The 17,877-nt window shown below is 36.3% G+C and overlaps 1 protein-coding gene across 1 annotated transcript in view; it reads left to right on the top strand.

Annotated features, from left to right (window-relative positions):
* The window catches only part of Liprin-alpha (PTPRF interacting protein alpha), a 258,468-nt gene that overhangs the window by 233,201 nt on the left and 7,390 nt on the right, over positions 1 to 17,877 (top strand). Inside the window, exons 21-24 of the mRNA XM_069838691.1 lie at positions 398 to 592; positions 4,052 to 4,315; positions 10,581 to 10,737; positions 14,917 to 15,033. Coding sequence (XP_069694792.1) covers positions 398 to 592; positions 4,052 to 4,315; positions 10,581 to 10,737; positions 14,917 to 15,033 — 733 coding nt within the window. The remainder of the gene's footprint in view (positions 1 to 397; positions 593 to 4,051; positions 4,316 to 10,580; positions 10,738 to 14,916; positions 15,034 to 17,877) is intronic.

The following is a 17,877-nucleotide window of genomic DNA, read 5'->3' as shown; positions in this document are numbered from 1 at the left end:
TCGGGACTAGGAACTAGCTCCTGATTGGCCCGCAGCGGGAAGCCCTACTTTTGCATATATACCGGCTAGACGTGATCCCACATCACTTCGTCCCTGAAAAAGATGGCAGAGCTAGCCGTCGAAAGCTTGGAAGCTAATCTCCAACTCACCTGGCTGAGAACCCGAGAAGAGTTATTCTACTTTAACATTGTCTATTACAAGACACGAAAAGTCTGCAAGCCAGATGAATTATATCCTCCCATCTTCCCCCATCAATAAAAGAGCAAGCCTAACTTTCGCGACCAGCATTCGCCCCTGCATTGTATTTGAGGTGTATATAATTTTTTACATTAGTATAGATATTTAATCATGCAATAACTTTGGAGTGTTGTAATTTACATGTAATATCTGTTTACAGGCATGAATTGCTAGCAGAAGCAATGAAGGCAGGAACTCCATTTGCTTTGTGGAATGGACCAACCATCGTAGCTTGGCTTGAACTCTGGGTAGGAATGCCTGCCTGGTATGTTGCAGCATGTCGTGCCAACGTCAAATCAGGAGCCATCATGAGTGCTCTTAGTGATACGGAGATACAGAGGGAGATCGGTATTAGGTGAGAGATAGTTTGTGTTTCCAATGCATATCACTTCACTGATTTGAAATGTCTGAAGCAGAGAATATACATGTGCATAATATTTTCTGTTAGTACTGCGTGATTTTATATTTATCTATTTTTTTAACATTTTCATCCCCCTTTTTCCTGAACTCCAAGGCAGTCCGATAACTATATTTACTTGAAAATATTTTGTTGCATTTCAGTTGACGTAGCACTTGCTATTCTTGTGTCTGACAGTCACTCTTCCGAAAATATGATCAATTCACAAAATTTGTTCTCTGTTTTATATGTGTTCACTTCTTATCAATTTCAGTTTTACTCAGATTAATTTATTACTTACGAGATTTGTTCTGCAGTATGGCATATATACTGGGTGTTCATTTCAAAGTGTGTCATGACATCACTGTTGTTGAGTCACCGATTTGAAGCGAGTTTCAGCTTATATGTTAGAGAAGTTGCCTATTATTCAAGGCGTTCTTCAATCTGAACTTGAGAAAGTGTACGGTATAACTTGAATGTCGTAGCAACAGATGGCGGTCTGTACGGTCTGAGTGCTACCATAACCTCTTTCGAACTGTGTTTTGTGCCGGCAAGTCGTACGCAGGGTATTTGTTATCATCGGTTGCGTACGGTAACATTCCACAACACAAATCAAATGCTCCTTGTCCATGTTGACCGTCGAAGTTAATGTCAACAAATACGTAAGTAATCGTCTTAACCCTCTCCCCATATCCCGACAGTACGTATTTCCAAACAGTTCACATTCCTGCCACTACCGGCGTTACCATACGTATCGGTACGTACTCTTCAGAATGAACGCCGTACTTGCTAGGCAACTTCTCTGCCTCCTAGGTAATACACCTTTGCGGAAATGTAGGAAGATTGAATTTTCTAGGCTCATCGGCTAGCCACATGACGGCATACAGCGAGGCATGACACACTTTGAACTGAACACCCAGTATTATTAATATTTCAATAATGAACATACGGTATATAAGAAAGTTGTTTCCAATTGTGTATTTATGTAGTACTGAAAATCATGTCACTTATCATCAGATTCCTTTTACATCACATTATTCATGAAGTATCTTTCAGAATTACTTATTTTACTGGAATTAAATGAAGAGCAGACTTCAAACAAATTAACCATCAATATTGTAATTTAATTATGAGGCTCAGTGGAAAAGTGACAGGGGTACAATTCTTGGAAAACTGTAACTTTAGTACATCATAGTAATATGATAAGCATAAGTAATCACTTTGTGATTCAAGACAGCGCCTTGTTCTGTCGGATCCCGGCCACTTAGTCACTCGTAATGAGTGCACCTCTGTTCATAGTGTGATTATAGTGCTGGCCTTCTGTGATCGAGGTTGCGGGTTCGATTCCGGCCCAGGTTGATGACGTTTAAGTGTGCTTAAATGTGACAGGTTCATGTCAGTAGATTTACTGCACATAAAAGAACTCCTGCTGGACAAAATTCCAGCACATCGGCAACACTGATATAACCTCGATAGTTGCGAGCGCCGTTAAATAAAACATAATTTAATTTAATTTAATATTTCTAACACTGAAGAATAACAATGTATATTCAATAAAAGAACTTACTGCCAAAATTTTCACTTTCCTCGAAAATGCAATAATGATAGATGTTTCAACAGTACAGCTTCTAACTGCAAACTAACACATTTCCGTGAAAGAGAGTATCAGTGTGTAGTAATGTAGAAGGCTTCTGCTAGAATACAACATGTCTCAGGTCGTATATCACATTATTTCATATTTGTAACACTTCCTCTAATAGTTCAAAGGCTGGGTCTACTTCCACTTCAAATGAATAAAGGGGATGGATTGAAGTCGCATGTAACGGCCCCACTGAGTAGGTTAACCTGTGGTGTTAATGCACGAAATATAGTAAATATTACCTACTGTACTCAAAACGTGAATGTAGGTAAGGTAAGTTGGGGTAAGTGCATCCTCTAAATACGAGGGGGATCCAGGAAATAACGACCGTTTTGTTGTAATAATTAAAAAATATATATTTATTTGAAAAAACAAAGTCTGTTACATAACTGAAGCTTCCTTTACTTCTCTACATAATCACCACCTACATTTAAACATTTGTCGTATCTGTTCACTTACTTTAGAATTCCCGTGTTATACTCCTCTGCCGCCAGTTCATTAAGCCAGGTGTTCACTGTCTTCTTCAACTCTTCATCACTTCCAAAACGCGTACCGCCCAGAAAGTCTTTCAGCTTAGTGAAAAGGTGAAAATCGCTAGGAGCAAGGTCTGGACTATAGGGCGGATGATCAAAGATTTCCCAACCGAATTGATCCAGTAATTCTCGAGTTGAAGCAGCAGTGTGCGGGCGGGCACAGATTTTGTGGTAGCCAAGATGTTGCGACACAATTTCACCAAGCAAAGAACGAGAAATGTCAGGAAAGGCAATATGCAATTCGTCGAGTGATGTGCGCCTGTCTTGCAAGATTCTGTCGTTCACTTTAGTCTTCAGGTCTTCTGTGATGAGTGATGGGCGTCCGGGTCGAGTTTCATCGTGGACATTTGTTCGCCCATTGTTGAACATTTCGCACCATTTTCTCACATTTCTTTCATTCATTACAGTATCACCATACACTTCTTTCAATTGCCGGTAAATTTCTGCAGGTTTCAAATGTCGGGCATTCAAAAATCGAATCACACTCCTCACCTCACAGTCGGCGGGATTATCAATCACGTCGTTCATTTTGAAGTAACACAAAATGCACAATGGCGACTTGTTGCAACCAGTACTCACAACATTATGAGAGCACATGTTAAGGAAGCCAGTTGACCTTCAAACAAGGAAGGGGAGTCAGCTGCGCGGCGGGTATGCGTGAACGGTCGTTATTTCCTGGATCCCCCTCGTATGAAAGTTCAACTTTGGTGCATAGTAATACCTGAGCCCTTTGTAATTTTAAAATAAGATTTTATTGGTATATTAAGTGGTTAATTCTGTGTATTTTCATCTTGTCAGTTGCATAAATTGTTAAAGCATGTTTTATGAAACAAATAAATACCATTATAATGTTGAGGGTCTGCAGTTACCCTGTGATATGGGGCAAGAGCATCTCCAAGCTGTAACTTTCCGTTGTAATGGATAGAACATGATCAAGGAGCAAGTGCGTATTCCTGTTTTTTGAGCTACAAATGCACGTTTCAAATTTTATTTTATCAATTTTTTTATAAGTTATATATTTCGGCAAAAAACTGTGTTCAGGGAGTAAAATTCCCCGAGATGGCAGGACGAATCTCAAATGAACTACAGAGATATGGACTGAAGTTGCACTTGCCCCAGAAATGCACTTACCCCAACTCACCTTACCAGATTTTTGTTAAACAATAGAAATTAACATAATGCTTTCGAATTAGCATACTCAAACCATTTAATTTTATAGCGTGTGTATGTTCCCTCTGTTTTCAGCAATCCATTACATCGGTTAAAACTGAGGTTAGCAATCCAAGAAATGGTATCATTGACGAGTCCTTCAGCACCTAAGACATCTCGTACCACATTGGCATTTGGTGATATGAACCATGAATGGATTGGCAATGCTTGGCTACCATCACTAGGCTTGCCTCAGTACAGAACGACCTTCATGGAGTGTCTGGTTGATGCTAGAATGCTAGATCATCTTAACAAGAAAGACTTACGTGGACAGCTCAAAATGGTTGATAGTTTCCATAGGTAATACTGGATTGATATATATTCATACTTATTAGAGCCCAGGAGTTATGCAAAATGCCTTTTTTAACTGGGTAGATATACGAAAGAGTTCAGTAGAGAAAAAACATGCTTCCGCACATTTTGAGATGGTAGGGCCAGTTTTTATTTTGGCTTTTTTTTCTGCTATTATGTATATATTAAATAATCAGTACAAGGAAAAAATTGCACGAATTCCAAATATACAGGGTGAGTCAGAACGAAAGGTACATGGTTTGAGGGGTAATAATATTGGTGATTCTGAACAATAAAGTTTATATGAACATATGTCCTGTTTCTTGATGGTTTCGGAAAAAACTAATGGAAACAATGAGGAACAGGAAAAATGCAGATAGTAGTAAATTAAAAATTGTTATCTTATGGTTAAGGTTATTGGGTTATTTTACGACGCTGTATCAACATCTAAGTTATTTAGCGTCTGAATGAAATGAAGGTGATAATGCCGGTGAAATGAGTCCGGGGTCCAGCACCGAAAGTTACCCAGCATTTGCTCGTATTGTGTTGAGGGAAAACCCCGGAAAAAACCTCAACCAGGTAACTTGCCCCAACCGGGATTCGAACCCGGGCCACCTGGTTTCGCGGCCAGACGCGCTGACCGTTACTCCACAGGTGTGGACTTGTTATCTTATGTCCTGTTTAATTGTGTACTTGGTGTACCTTTCTGTTCAAAAAATCCACCATCAACTTCATTCCACTTTGCAGCTCTTGTAAACAGCTGCTGTGTTGCTGATCTGAGCTGATTCGGACATTCCTTTACTTGAGCACAAGCATGTGAAATGCGAGCGAGAAGTTTCTCCCTTTTTTCCACTTTGCGCTTGTAGTCTTCGCTCTTAAGCCAACCCCACATACAGTAATACAATGCAGTAAAGTCGTGTGACCGCGGTGGCCAAGAAATTACTCCAACGCCCAGGATACATTACATTGATCCTACTACAACCTAATGTAATAATTTTGGTTGCATTTGCATGTGACTGCTGATGAAAGACATGAGACTGTCGCCCGTGATTTTCAAACAGCTGTATGTCAGATACTGTTAAGAACAGGGCATATGTTCATAGAAACCTTTCTGTTTAGAATCACCAATATTATCACCTCTCACGCCATGTACCTTTCCTTCTGACTCACCCTATATTAAAACTATAAATGAAACTATTTTCCATGTTGAGTCTCTCGTACACCACTTTTAACACTTGAATATAAATAATTGATTAAATGGCGATCTTACTCGTGTTAATTGTGTAAGCATGTGCGGTTTACAGCTGTTTCGGTGCTTTTCACACCATCCTCAGAACCTACTATACATATACTAATAGAACAAACATACATACTCAACAATGAACACAATAAATATGCAGACAACATAATATACTGGCACAGATACGTAGACGACATACTCATACTATACAAAGGAAACAAACGACAAATACACAAACTACACCAATACATAAACAAAATACACTCAAAACTCCAATACACACTGGAACTCGAAAACAATAACTCCATAAATTTCCTAGACATCACCATAACAGAAGTTGACAACAAACTCACCTTCGAAATATACAGAAAACCAACCACCACCACCACACACATACACAACACATCTAATCACCCCACACAACACAAACATGCTGCATTCAGGACAATGGTACACAGATTACTCAACATACCCATGAGGCAACAACACTACAATGAAGAAGTGAACACAATCAAATACATAGCACAAGAAAATGGTTACAACCCAAACATAATAGACAACATCATAAGGAAGACAAAACAAAAACTCAACAAACACAAAAACACACAAAACACAACACAAACACAAGAAATACATCACACTAACATACGAAAACAAAAAACACACACAAGATCGCATCCTGATTCAGAAAACAGAAACACAACATAGCATACAGAACAGAAAACACAATACAAAGACATCTCAACACACAAACAAATAAATACAACCACGCAGGCTATTCAAACTCACATGCAATAGTTGCGACAGTTTCTACATTGGATAGACAGACAGATCATTCCAAACTCGTTACAAAGAACACATTAATGCAATAACCAGAGGACACAATACATTTACATACGCCGAACACATAACTAATGCCAACCACACATACAATAACATAAATACAGACATGGAAATCCTACACCTACAACCCAAAAACTCAACACACTAGAACAATATGAAATATACAGACACACTAAAACACACCCTGATCAAATTCTCAACACACAGATCAATTCCAGAACACACACTATTTGACACCACATTTCAACACTTTTCAACAATTGAACGCACCCACACAACAGGCAGCGTAGTTCGAGATGATGCCGAGATATAGTAAGCTCTGAGGATGGTGTGAAAAGCACCGAAACAGCTGTAAACCGCACATGCTTACACAATTAACACGAGTAAGATCGCCATTTAATCAATTATTTGAAACTATTTTTTATTTTATAAATGAAGCACTTGTTACAAAATCTAAATGATATTTTTGAATAACAGTAAAGGGTGGAGTGGGACTGGTCTGCATAGGGCAGCATGCATGGACTGTCCGTACACTGGCATACGACCCCTTGCCACCCATCAACAGATTTTATTAGGTTTGAGTGGACCGGTCTGCATAGGACCTCTCTCTATATATTTGATAGGGTTTGTGCAAAGTGATATACTGCATACACAAGGACAACATAAATAGTCCTGTAGTTTTTTATACATACAGACGTGGACAAATTATTAACAAAATTGACGATTTTTATGATAATTCTGTTTACAAAATTTGACTTTTCAATTTACACTACAGTTGACAATTTTTCATATTTCTATCATTATAGTAGACAGAAAAATGCAAAAATGTCAACTGTAGTTTAAATTGAAGAGCCAATTTTTGTAAGAATATATAATAAAAATCTTTAATTTTGCTAAAAATTTGTAAATATGCAAAAATGTCAACTGCAGTCTAAATTGAAGAGTCAAATTTTGTCAAAATATAAAATAAAAATCTTCAGTTTTGCTAATTATTTGGAAATATCCAAAATGTGAACTGTAGTCCAGATTGAAGAGTCGAATTTGGTAAAAATATACAGTAAAAATCTTCAATTTTACTAATAATTTGTAAATATGCAAAAATATCAAATGTAGTCCAAATTGAAGAGTCAAATTTTCTAAAAATATACAATACAAATCTTCAATTTTGCTAATAATTTGGAAGTACGCAAAAATATCAACTGCAGTCTGAATTGAAGAATCATATTTTGTAAAAATATATAATAAAAATCTTCAATTTTGCTAATAATCTGTCCACGTCTGTAGTTTTTGGAGGTGACTGTCCACAGCTACTTGGTCCTGTATATCTACTCATATGACCTACCCATGTCACCGAGGCAGTAATCGACTTTGCACTAGTGAGTAACTTGCTCTCAAGTTAACATTAACAAAATCCGTCTGTCAGAATCTGTACATGCATAGTTTACGGTTTCAATATAAAATAAATAAACAAATACAGTAAATAATTTATTTCCGTTTCATCAGTAGAAAGTGACAAGCAGTTTAAGTTTTCTGTATTAGGGCAAGTTACAGGCTTCGTCCTATTGAATATTTAATACTGTAATTGTTATCTTTTCTGCTACATATTCCTTTATTTCTACTTTAACTTTGACTTGCTGGGTTTACACAATTTAAAATTCACACAACGTAAAGTTAAGCTACATAATGCTATAAAATTCACACAATCACTCGTTATATTTGCTGTCTTTACTTCGCAACACTCTCCATCACAATGTATCCATAAAATTTTGTCTAACTGTATACTATGACATAAATTGTAGTAAAAGTTGAATTTAGAATTCACACAACGTAAGGTTAAACTATATCACACTATAAAACTTAGTCAGTCATTTTATTTTGCTTTCATTTACTTTGCAGCATTCTTTCTAACAGAGTATGTACAGTAGAACCTCTATTATCCGTAGTAATAAAGGGGGTGGCGTGGACGGTTAATCGAAAAATCGGATAATCCATACCATAAAAAGTTTTCATAAACCAAGTACAAAATATTTTCGTAATTTCCTTCATGGTCTTTTCTTTTAATATGCTAGATAGTGGATCAGAAGTTAACTAATTTAAATCTGATTTTTTTGCAATTTATATTTGATTTTCCGATAAGTCAGTTAGTAAACATTATTTATTGTAGGCTACTTAAGTCTGGTTTTCAACGACAGGTTTTTAATGGCCAAGGAAACTCCTTATGACGACTGTCTTTGGAAAGATTGGAATAGTAAAGGTCTCATGTTGTAGATTTACAAATTTTATACCGTTTATATTATGTTTTTCATTAGCCTAAATCACGCACAGTTGTAATTCATATCTTATATTGTGATGTGAGATAAACCACATTTTCTCTTTTTCCAAACCACTCAATTACTTGCACTTTTTTCCGTAGTACAACATGTTTTATTTTGACACTTATAGAAGACATTTTGTACAGAAGTTAAACAGTACGGCCACTCGAAGAGTAGGCCATAATGCGTAAGAGTAAAGGTTTGTAAAAACACTCTGTAGAAAAAATTCATATTAATATAGTTTTTCATATTTTTGTTTTCTACGAGAGACAAAGACACATAAAATTTACTCTGTCACACGTTAAAAGTGTTAAAATTGTTTAAAAAGGTATTTACCTTCGACAGACGGCCCGTTTCGACGCTATTTGTCGTCGTCTTCAGTGTCTCTTGAACCACTGCTGATTTTGGCTCTGCGATGTGCAGTTGTCGATGGTAGGGGTGGGGGTGTGTTGTTCCTATGGTGGGGGTTGGCTGTCTGTATGCTATGACGTATTATGATGTCAAACAATGTGTGCGTATTCGAAATCGAAAATCGAAAAATCGAAGGAGAATTGGGAGGAAAATTTAAAAGGTACGCAAAACGCGTCCTTGCAAGTGGGTTGGGGGCTGTACAAAACTAAATATGTGAGCTCCAAGCCTGTTGGCCACTAGTCTCACTCCGGGTTACGCTGCTCCCCTGAAGGAGCTCTAGAAAATTTTGAAGGGGAAGCCAAAATTGGACGTAACCTCTTAGGTACCACATACGCGAGGGGGGCTGACATTGATCAATTGATTACGGAACGGGGCGAGGAGGTGTTGGCTGGTGTTTGCCGTTAGAATGGCAAGACGCCGTCATCTGTTGTTCGATGACAAAGCATGTGAAGGCCGTCGGAAGAAGCGCCGTGAAATCTAATCTGCAATTTGAGAGGTCCCTGTCCTTTCAATTTGCGACTTATTGAGTGACCTCGTATATTTAATAGACTATTTATATTATCTGAACTAGGGCATACATCGTTTATAATAAGGGTGGAATATATATATGGGGAAGGGCATATAGGTCCGTGGCCCATTTCTTATAGGGCTCATCCCGACATTTGTCTTACGCCTGAGGAAAACCACGGAATACCTTAGGCGAGATGAGTTGTCTCATGTATAAGAGACTAGCCAATTTGGCTATTATGTAGGAGGTGATTGTTGTCATGAGCCTTGTTGAATCGTCTCAATTTTGAGACAAGCCATTTGGCTATATGATGGCTCAATTACGAAGAGGGGGAGAGATGTAATTAGTTGATTAATTTAAAGTAATTAGGGAGATTAATGGGGATATGAGTGCAGGTCCGTGGCCCATTTCTTTTAGGGCTCATCCCGACATTTGTCTTAGCGCCTTAGGAAAACCACGGAAAAACCTTAGGCAGGAGGCGTATTGAACTGTAGTTGCGTATTAAGTATGTAATGTGGGTGTGCTATTGTATTCTTATATATTTCGTACTGTTCTAGGATATTTAGCTGTGAACTCTTTGGTGTGATGTGTAAAATTTCCATATCTGTTTCTATATTATTGTAGTCATGATTATTGTCGATAATGTGATCTGCAAAATCAGCAGTGGTTCAAGAGACACGATGACAAATAGCGTCGAAACGGGCCGTCTGTCGAAGGTAAATACCTTTTTAAACAATTTTAACACTTTTAACGTGTGACAGAGTAAATTTTATGTTTTTAACAAAGTGTTAACGAGAACTTTAATCAATGAGACAAAGACAGTCGGATAAACCACCAATCGGTTAATAGGGTGACGGATAATCGGGGTTTTACTATAACGCTCCATCACATTGTATTCACGAAATTGAAATTATATATTAAGACACACATTTTAGTAGCTAAATTTTAATTTTCTTTTAGGACAAGCCTACAGTATGGTATTTCATGTCTCAAAAGACTCAACTATGATCGTAAGCAACTAGAAGAAAGAAGGAAAGGTGCAGAAAATGATCTTATAGATGTATTGGTATGGTCCAATGAACGCGTAATACGATGGATCACACATATAGGATTAAAGGTAAGCATATTAAATAACTTAATAACATGTTAATATCAAAACATGCTTGTCAGTGGTTCAGTTTTTCATTCTAAAATTTTATCTTACGATTTCAAAAAACATATGCATAAGTTTGTCACAAATGGATAGTAAGATTAATTTATGAATACGTGGATTGGGAGAGAGGATGAAAGGCAGAGCAAAAATTCCTCTTCCTTCCAGAGATTTCAGATGCATCTGAACTATTTTACTTCAATTTGAAGCTGTTTATGATGATTTTAGCTAGAAGATCGAAATTAAAATTAGCAAAGTCACTGTCACAGATAGACCGTTACTAGTGGCTGTCTCCTACAGATAAGGGTCTTTAAACTTTAAACATTTGCATTAATCAACTGTAGGTTTTATCTATCAGACGATTACATATATGATAGTAACAATAACAAACGACTGGATGTGCAAGCCAATACTGTACAGAGTTTTAGAACAGTGTTTGTATATAATATATTTTGAGGACTTTTATTTTGTGCCCTAGAGCAAGCATTCCTAGCCATTACAACTCTAATGGCCGGTTTTTCCAAGTATTGTTAGAAAATTTAACGACTGTTAAACTCTAAACAGTTTGTTAATTAATAAAATTATTTTTTCAACACCAGTTTGGTTTAACAGATTGTTAACAGTGTGTTATGTAGGATTTCCGCCATTTAACTCGTTAGTTAAATATGGCCGATGTCTCCACAGCTGTTCGAACAGAAGTTGCTAAATTAATATTTTGTGTCTCTCTGTAGGGAATGTTTAGCATATGACTGGTAATATAACATTTAAAAAATACTTTGGACTGTTTAAATTTATCAGTATATATATATATATATATATATATATATATTTCTTTCGTATTTCGTATCCATAATAACAATGAGGAAATATAACCTTACTTTGTAATTATTATTCAGCACGTCACCTACAACTTTCATTTGTCAACTGTTTGTGTATGGAGCGTGACCTACTATAACAGGTTGTCATTTTATGCAAGTTTCATGACTCACTCTATCATATAGAATTTAAAGATTAATTTTAGCCAATCAAAAATTGTCTTACATGTGTAGAATCATTACCAACTGCTGTTGAGTACCGGTAGTTAAAATAGTGCTAACAGACATTATAGTTAATTGTTGGTTATCTTAAACAAAATTATGTTGAACAAATGGAAAATATGTTAACAAAGCGTTAAAAATAAACAGACTGTTAATTTAATATTCGTTAAGCAAAATTGTTGTTTTCTAATGCCAGGCGTTTGACAATAAAGTCATTTGACCTCTTGCACTCCAATATTTTTCAAAGATATTATCATGACTAGCCACTGAAGCACAGATTTTGAGGTGTTAAATGGCAAATTGTAGCCGATTTAAGTGAACACCATATTTTAACGTTTTGGTGGCTACTTCATTCACATACAACCCCCAGAATTTCTGGAGGACCACACCTGCTGTTGGTCGACGGATCCATTGGACCTAGCTGGGAGATCTTGTTGATCACCAGCTTTCCCTCCTTAAGCCACTGGAGAACGATTTTAGTGCCATAGCAGGTCAGCACTAGGAACAGAAAAGTAGAAAGAGGAGGAAGGAAAGTGAAATGAACCCCTAGGCCTCGAATGCTCTAATGCTGTCGAAGAAAGTAAGAGTTCAGTCAGAGGACTGGATAGGAAAGGGTAAAGAGGGAATTAGGTATTGGATAGAGTAAAATTATACCAAATTCAGTCATTAACTCATCAAGCTGACCAGTGCTAATGGATGAGTAGCCCCTCCCTTTAGTTCAGCTCGTAAAATTATGCTTACTAACAGCTGCACCAGGTGAAGTAGGTGAAGTGTCACTTCATCTATTTACGTGTAAAACACATTTTATCTCGTATTAATAATTAATTCTAGTTATTACCTGTACCGTATTTTTTAAATAAAAAAAAAGTTTTATTTTCAGTCGTTACGAACAGTGTTTAGTTGTATAAATGGTACCTGTAACCGTCCGCTGAATAGAATAATGTCAACTGTTATGAGCGCCAAGCGTGTCTATTGGAACTTTCAATACTGTAGAGGTGAAATTATTTGGGCTGCCATTCTCATACAGCACTTGGTTTCTATGGGAGCGTGACGTCACGCACTAAAGAAAGATTGTATGAGTGAAGTGCTTTTCTGAGTCTTTCAGTTACGAAGAACTCTGACTTGTAGGTGGAGTAACCAGTTTGCAGATCTAACGGTACTAATAATAGAGAAGGGTTGAAGCTGAAGACCGAGGGCTATTGTTTAAGGGCTGTGAAATTTTACAGCATGTACTACCTGACTCGAGAATAGTGTCTCATTCTTTGTGTCCAAGCAGCCACCCCTGAAGTGGTAAATTAGCTGGCTCTATGTTATTTTATCAGGAATACACCCCACATACATTCGGAGTTGTTTTCGCTGCGTGTATTATTTCTTCTCATGAGCCTTGCCAGTTTTGTTCCAGCTCTTGTATTTGAAAGTTTAACGCGTGCTTAAATGTAGGCTACACATGTAGTTTAATATTGTGTACGTACTTATTATTTAATGTATTAAAGAGTCTTATATTAGTAATAAGTGTATATAGTCTATTAATCCTGCATCATAGTGTTTATTATACTTTTAATCAAGTTATGGAAATGCCAGTAAATAGAAAATATTGATAAATGACTGTCAAATAATTGTATCCCGAAAATGACACGGTTTGTAATTTATTAGAAATGTCTTTTTGTAGACTTAAATATTAGAATAAAAAAGATGTTTAAAATTCTGGACGATCTACAGTTCCATTTGTTCTTTGTTTTAAAAAGTACTAAGAAAAGAGAGAATTTGTATAAAATAACTTTAAAAATTTCTTCCGATAAAAGAAGCTTTTCTGTGTGAAGAGATTGAAAATTTCACTCGGAATGCTACATCACAGGAGAGACTTTCATCATTAGCCCCACAGCTTTGTATAGAGATATACTGTCCATCCTCAGTTAAACTCAGACTTTTTATAAAGACATCATCGACAAGTTTGCTGCTTTAAAAAATAGGAGGATTGACTTGGTATGCAAGAAATTGGGCGAGTCCTGAAATAAATTAATTTTCCTGTTTGTATGTGTTCTAGAACTGTAAAATTGTATGTAATTTACGAATAGTAGGCCTACTTATATATTGGTAAAACTGTTCATGCATTTGTGTAGGTGAACAGCACTTCACCTATTTTCTTTACGACTAGCCTCTACTGAACTGCACCACGGGAAGGTAGGGATGGGACATTGGGTATTTGTCCAGGTTTGTTCCTTAAAGCCTTCAATGGGAAGGATTGATGGCTCTCCCCCTGTATCCGACAGATACCCTTTTGCAGCCGTTAAGCAAAATTAAACATTACTTGGACAAACTGGCCATCACACGATTATACATAAATTAAGAGTATTGATCATCATGTTCCTACCATTTATAGTAGAAACTGGCAACACCTTCCATGCTTTTGTTGTGTACTAATGAGTCAGGGTGCAAATTAAAATGTCTGATGAGGGGGGGATATAATCCTAGATAGAGAATACCATACATAAAATTATTATTATCCTCATTCTAGGCCTATACGGCTCAACGCTTGGTCGCACTGAGTTGCTTGTCTTGCATCTTGATTATAATAATAATAATTATATTCATGAGCAGGCTTAAGATAGATGTGTAATTGTTAAGTTAATGATTGTTGTCAATTTGCCGGTGATGATAATACATCAATATTATTTTCTTTGCTTACTTTGTACTTTATAAAGTACAAATACTCGTATTAAAACAATTATATTTCGTGAGGGGGGATAGAAGTTATCCCTGGCAGGGTTGTTAATATGAATTAATGAGAGGGGGATCCTCCTCATCCCCTCCATTAATTCGCACCCTGCTCATGACTACAGTTTTACGTAAGCAGCAAGGTTTTATAATATGTTTTTATGCAACTTACTTGTGTGATGTAGGTTTAGTGTGTCACATCAGGGCATGTTTGGAGCCAAATGTAAATGACATGCGTGAAAAAACTTCAGAATTTCGGACAAGGGTTTTGTGTGTCTGTAATATTAATAGCGCTGGAAAATTATAAGTGAAAAAATATTGCGTGATTCTGAACTTATGCCGATATGCAAAGACTTAAATCTGACAGTTTATAATATTTTAATTTAATTTACAGGAATATGCCAACAATCTTTTGGAGTCAGGTGTCCATGGAGCTCTCATCGCTCTAGACGAAAGTTTCGATCACAACAGCATGGCATTGGCACTTCAAATACCTACGCAGAATACACAGGTAAATGTTTGCTTAGTTGCAGAAATGTATACCAAAAATGAATGTCCACATAAGTCATTGAATGTAGGCTTCATTTTTTGAGGTTATGTTAATTAAATAATGTTCTGCCCAAAGATTTTCTATCTAAGCAACGAGTTAGCTTACAGACAGAAAGAGAATAGTGACTGATATTGTTGTTTGGAGTGTTTGATGATTATTGTGTTATCAGCCATTATAGTAGAAAATTGCAGCACAAGTTTTGACTATGTGCAATGAAAATCCTTAAAATATGATTTACTTCGGAAAGGAATTAAGATGCAGCAAATTTCTGATTACAAATCTAGTATCAGTAACTTTTTCTTCTGAAGTTCGCTCCCTGAAGTTACTAGATGAATGTGTGGAAGGAGAATTTTAATAGATATGTGTTACATAAATATTAATTTCGTTTTCAAATCCATTTTTCCGTAAGTTTGTTTTTCTTGATTCAACACAAACTTTTTCATGCCAAATATTAAGCAATCTGGTTGAAATTTATACTGCAAATATTTCTGGGGTAGCTGCATGTTTCTGAGTGTTTATTTTGTAAGAAATGCTGTTACTTTTTTAGTTTATTAATATTTTTCATGAATTATAGAAAAAATAAATGCGATATCTCATAAAATGAATGCATAGAAGTGTTTTTCTAAGTCTTGTGAATGTAACAAAAAAAAAAAAAAAAGGAAGCTTGAAAATTGAGATCTTCTATTAAAAACTTGGGTTTGAAAGTATTTCTAAAAAAAACTAGAAAAAAATCAAAAGCAAAAAACATTTGGGAGTTCAAAATTTAGATTTTTGTTTGTCCTTCACATAATAAACATGTTCTCAAAATTTGGTCAAGGAAAATGATTAGGAAAAAAAGTTGTCATCTTAGTGGAGTGTCCCCTTAACTTCGCAATGGAATATCAAATGATGGAAACATAATGGCTATTAAATTGGATATGTTTATATACTATTTTCGCTGTAAGAAAATCGTAATGTAAACATAAGCACGTTGCTGTCATACCCATGATTGGTTCCCAGTCGAAACACTCGCATAACGCAGGAAAATATAGTTCGTATTTGGAAACCATAATCTTGTGTTATTTGAAAATAAAAAATTGAATACAAGTTGTTAAATACGATGAAACATATAACTTCACTCATATGTAAAATGCTATGTAAAAGAAAACCTACTTTTATATATTGTTAAGTACTATGAATGCGGATGAACACCAACAGTAATACTGCGGTAGTCTGTTCTTATAACAAACTGGCGTCACTTGAGCTCGTAGGTGTTCATGTAAGGACGTAGTACTGAAGTATGGCTTCTGCATCCTCGGTGTGTGTGGTTGTTAAACGTAAGAGTAGAAACCCTCTCAAAAGCGGAGAAAAACAAAATGTCTTAAATGTTGTTGTTGTTTTCTAATGCCAGGCGCTTGCCAGTAAAGTCATTTGATCTCTTGCACTCCAATATTTTTCAAAGATATTATCATGACCAGCCAATGAAGCACAGATTTTGACGAGTTCCGAATCCATTTCTTGGTTTGAGTTGCACAATGGGCAGTTAGGGGACTGATATATTCCAATTCTATGCAGGTGTTTGGCCAAACAATCATGGCCTGTTGCCAATCTAAATGCAGCTACAGACGATTTTCGTGGTAAATCGGGAATTAACTGTGGATTTTGATGCAGAGAGTTCCATTTTTTCCCTCCGGATTGAGTTATCAAATTTTGTTTGTTCAAGTCTAAGTATGTAGATTTAATAAATCTCTTCACAGAGTAATACGTAGATTTAGTAACAGGTCTGTAAGTAGCAGTGCTGCCCTTCTTTGCTAAAGCATCCACATTCTCGTTTCCCAGGATTCCACAATGGGATGGTATCCATTGGAATACAATTCTTTTATTGAGTGATATTAATTGAGAGAGCATTTTAGTTATTTCTGCTGTTTGAGATGAAGGTGTGTGTTTAGAGACGATTGATAGAATAGCTGCTTTGGAGTCTGACAATATAACTGCATTCCTAAATTTATTGATGTGGCATAGAAGATTCCGGAGACATTCACTTATTGCAATGATTTCACCATCAAAACTTGTTCTATATCCAAGAGATCTATAAAGTGAGAAGAGATAGCACGTAACACCTGCACCGGCACCTTGTTCTCTGGAGATCAAGGATCCGTCGGTGTATAAATGAAGCCAGTTTTGTGGAGGGTATCTAATATTAATTGTCTCTAAAGACAATTGTTTCAGTACAGTATTTCAGTGTTTACTTCTGATTTCAGTATTTCTTCTGTTAAATTTAGATTATATTCTATATTTAATAGAGTTAAAGGGTTTGGTTTAATTTGTTGTTGTTGTTGTTGTTGTTTTCTAATGCCAGGCGTTTGACAATAAAGTCATTTGACCTCTTGCACTCCAATATTTTTCAAAGATACTATCATGACCAGCCAATGAAGCACAGATTTTGACGTGTTCCGAATCCATATCTTGGTTTGAGTTGCACAATGGGCAGTTAGGGGACTGATACATTCCAATTCTATGCAGGTGTTTAGACAAACAATCATGGCCTGTTGCCAATCTAAATGCAGCTACAGACGATTTTCGTGGTAAATCGGGAATTAACTGTGGATTTTGATGCAGAGAGTTCCATTTTTTCCCTTGGGATTGTGTTATCAAATTTTGTTTGTTGAAGTCTAAGTATGTAGATTTAATAAATCTCTTCACAGAGTAATACGTAGATTTAGTAACAGGTCTGTAAGTAGCAGTGCTGCCCTTCTTTGCTAAAGCATCTGCATTTTCGTTTCCCAGGATTCCACAATGGGATGGTATCCATTGGTTTAATTTGTA

Source organism: Periplaneta americana, chromosome 11 (assembly GCF_040183065.1).
Source record: "Periplaneta americana isolate PAMFEO1 chromosome 11, P.americana_PAMFEO1_priV1, whole genome shotgun sequence".
Taxonomy (NCBI): Eukaryota; Metazoa; Arthropoda; class Insecta; order Blattodea; family Blattidae; genus Periplaneta; species Periplaneta americana.
This window is presented reverse-complemented; position numbering and strand designations above follow the sequence as displayed.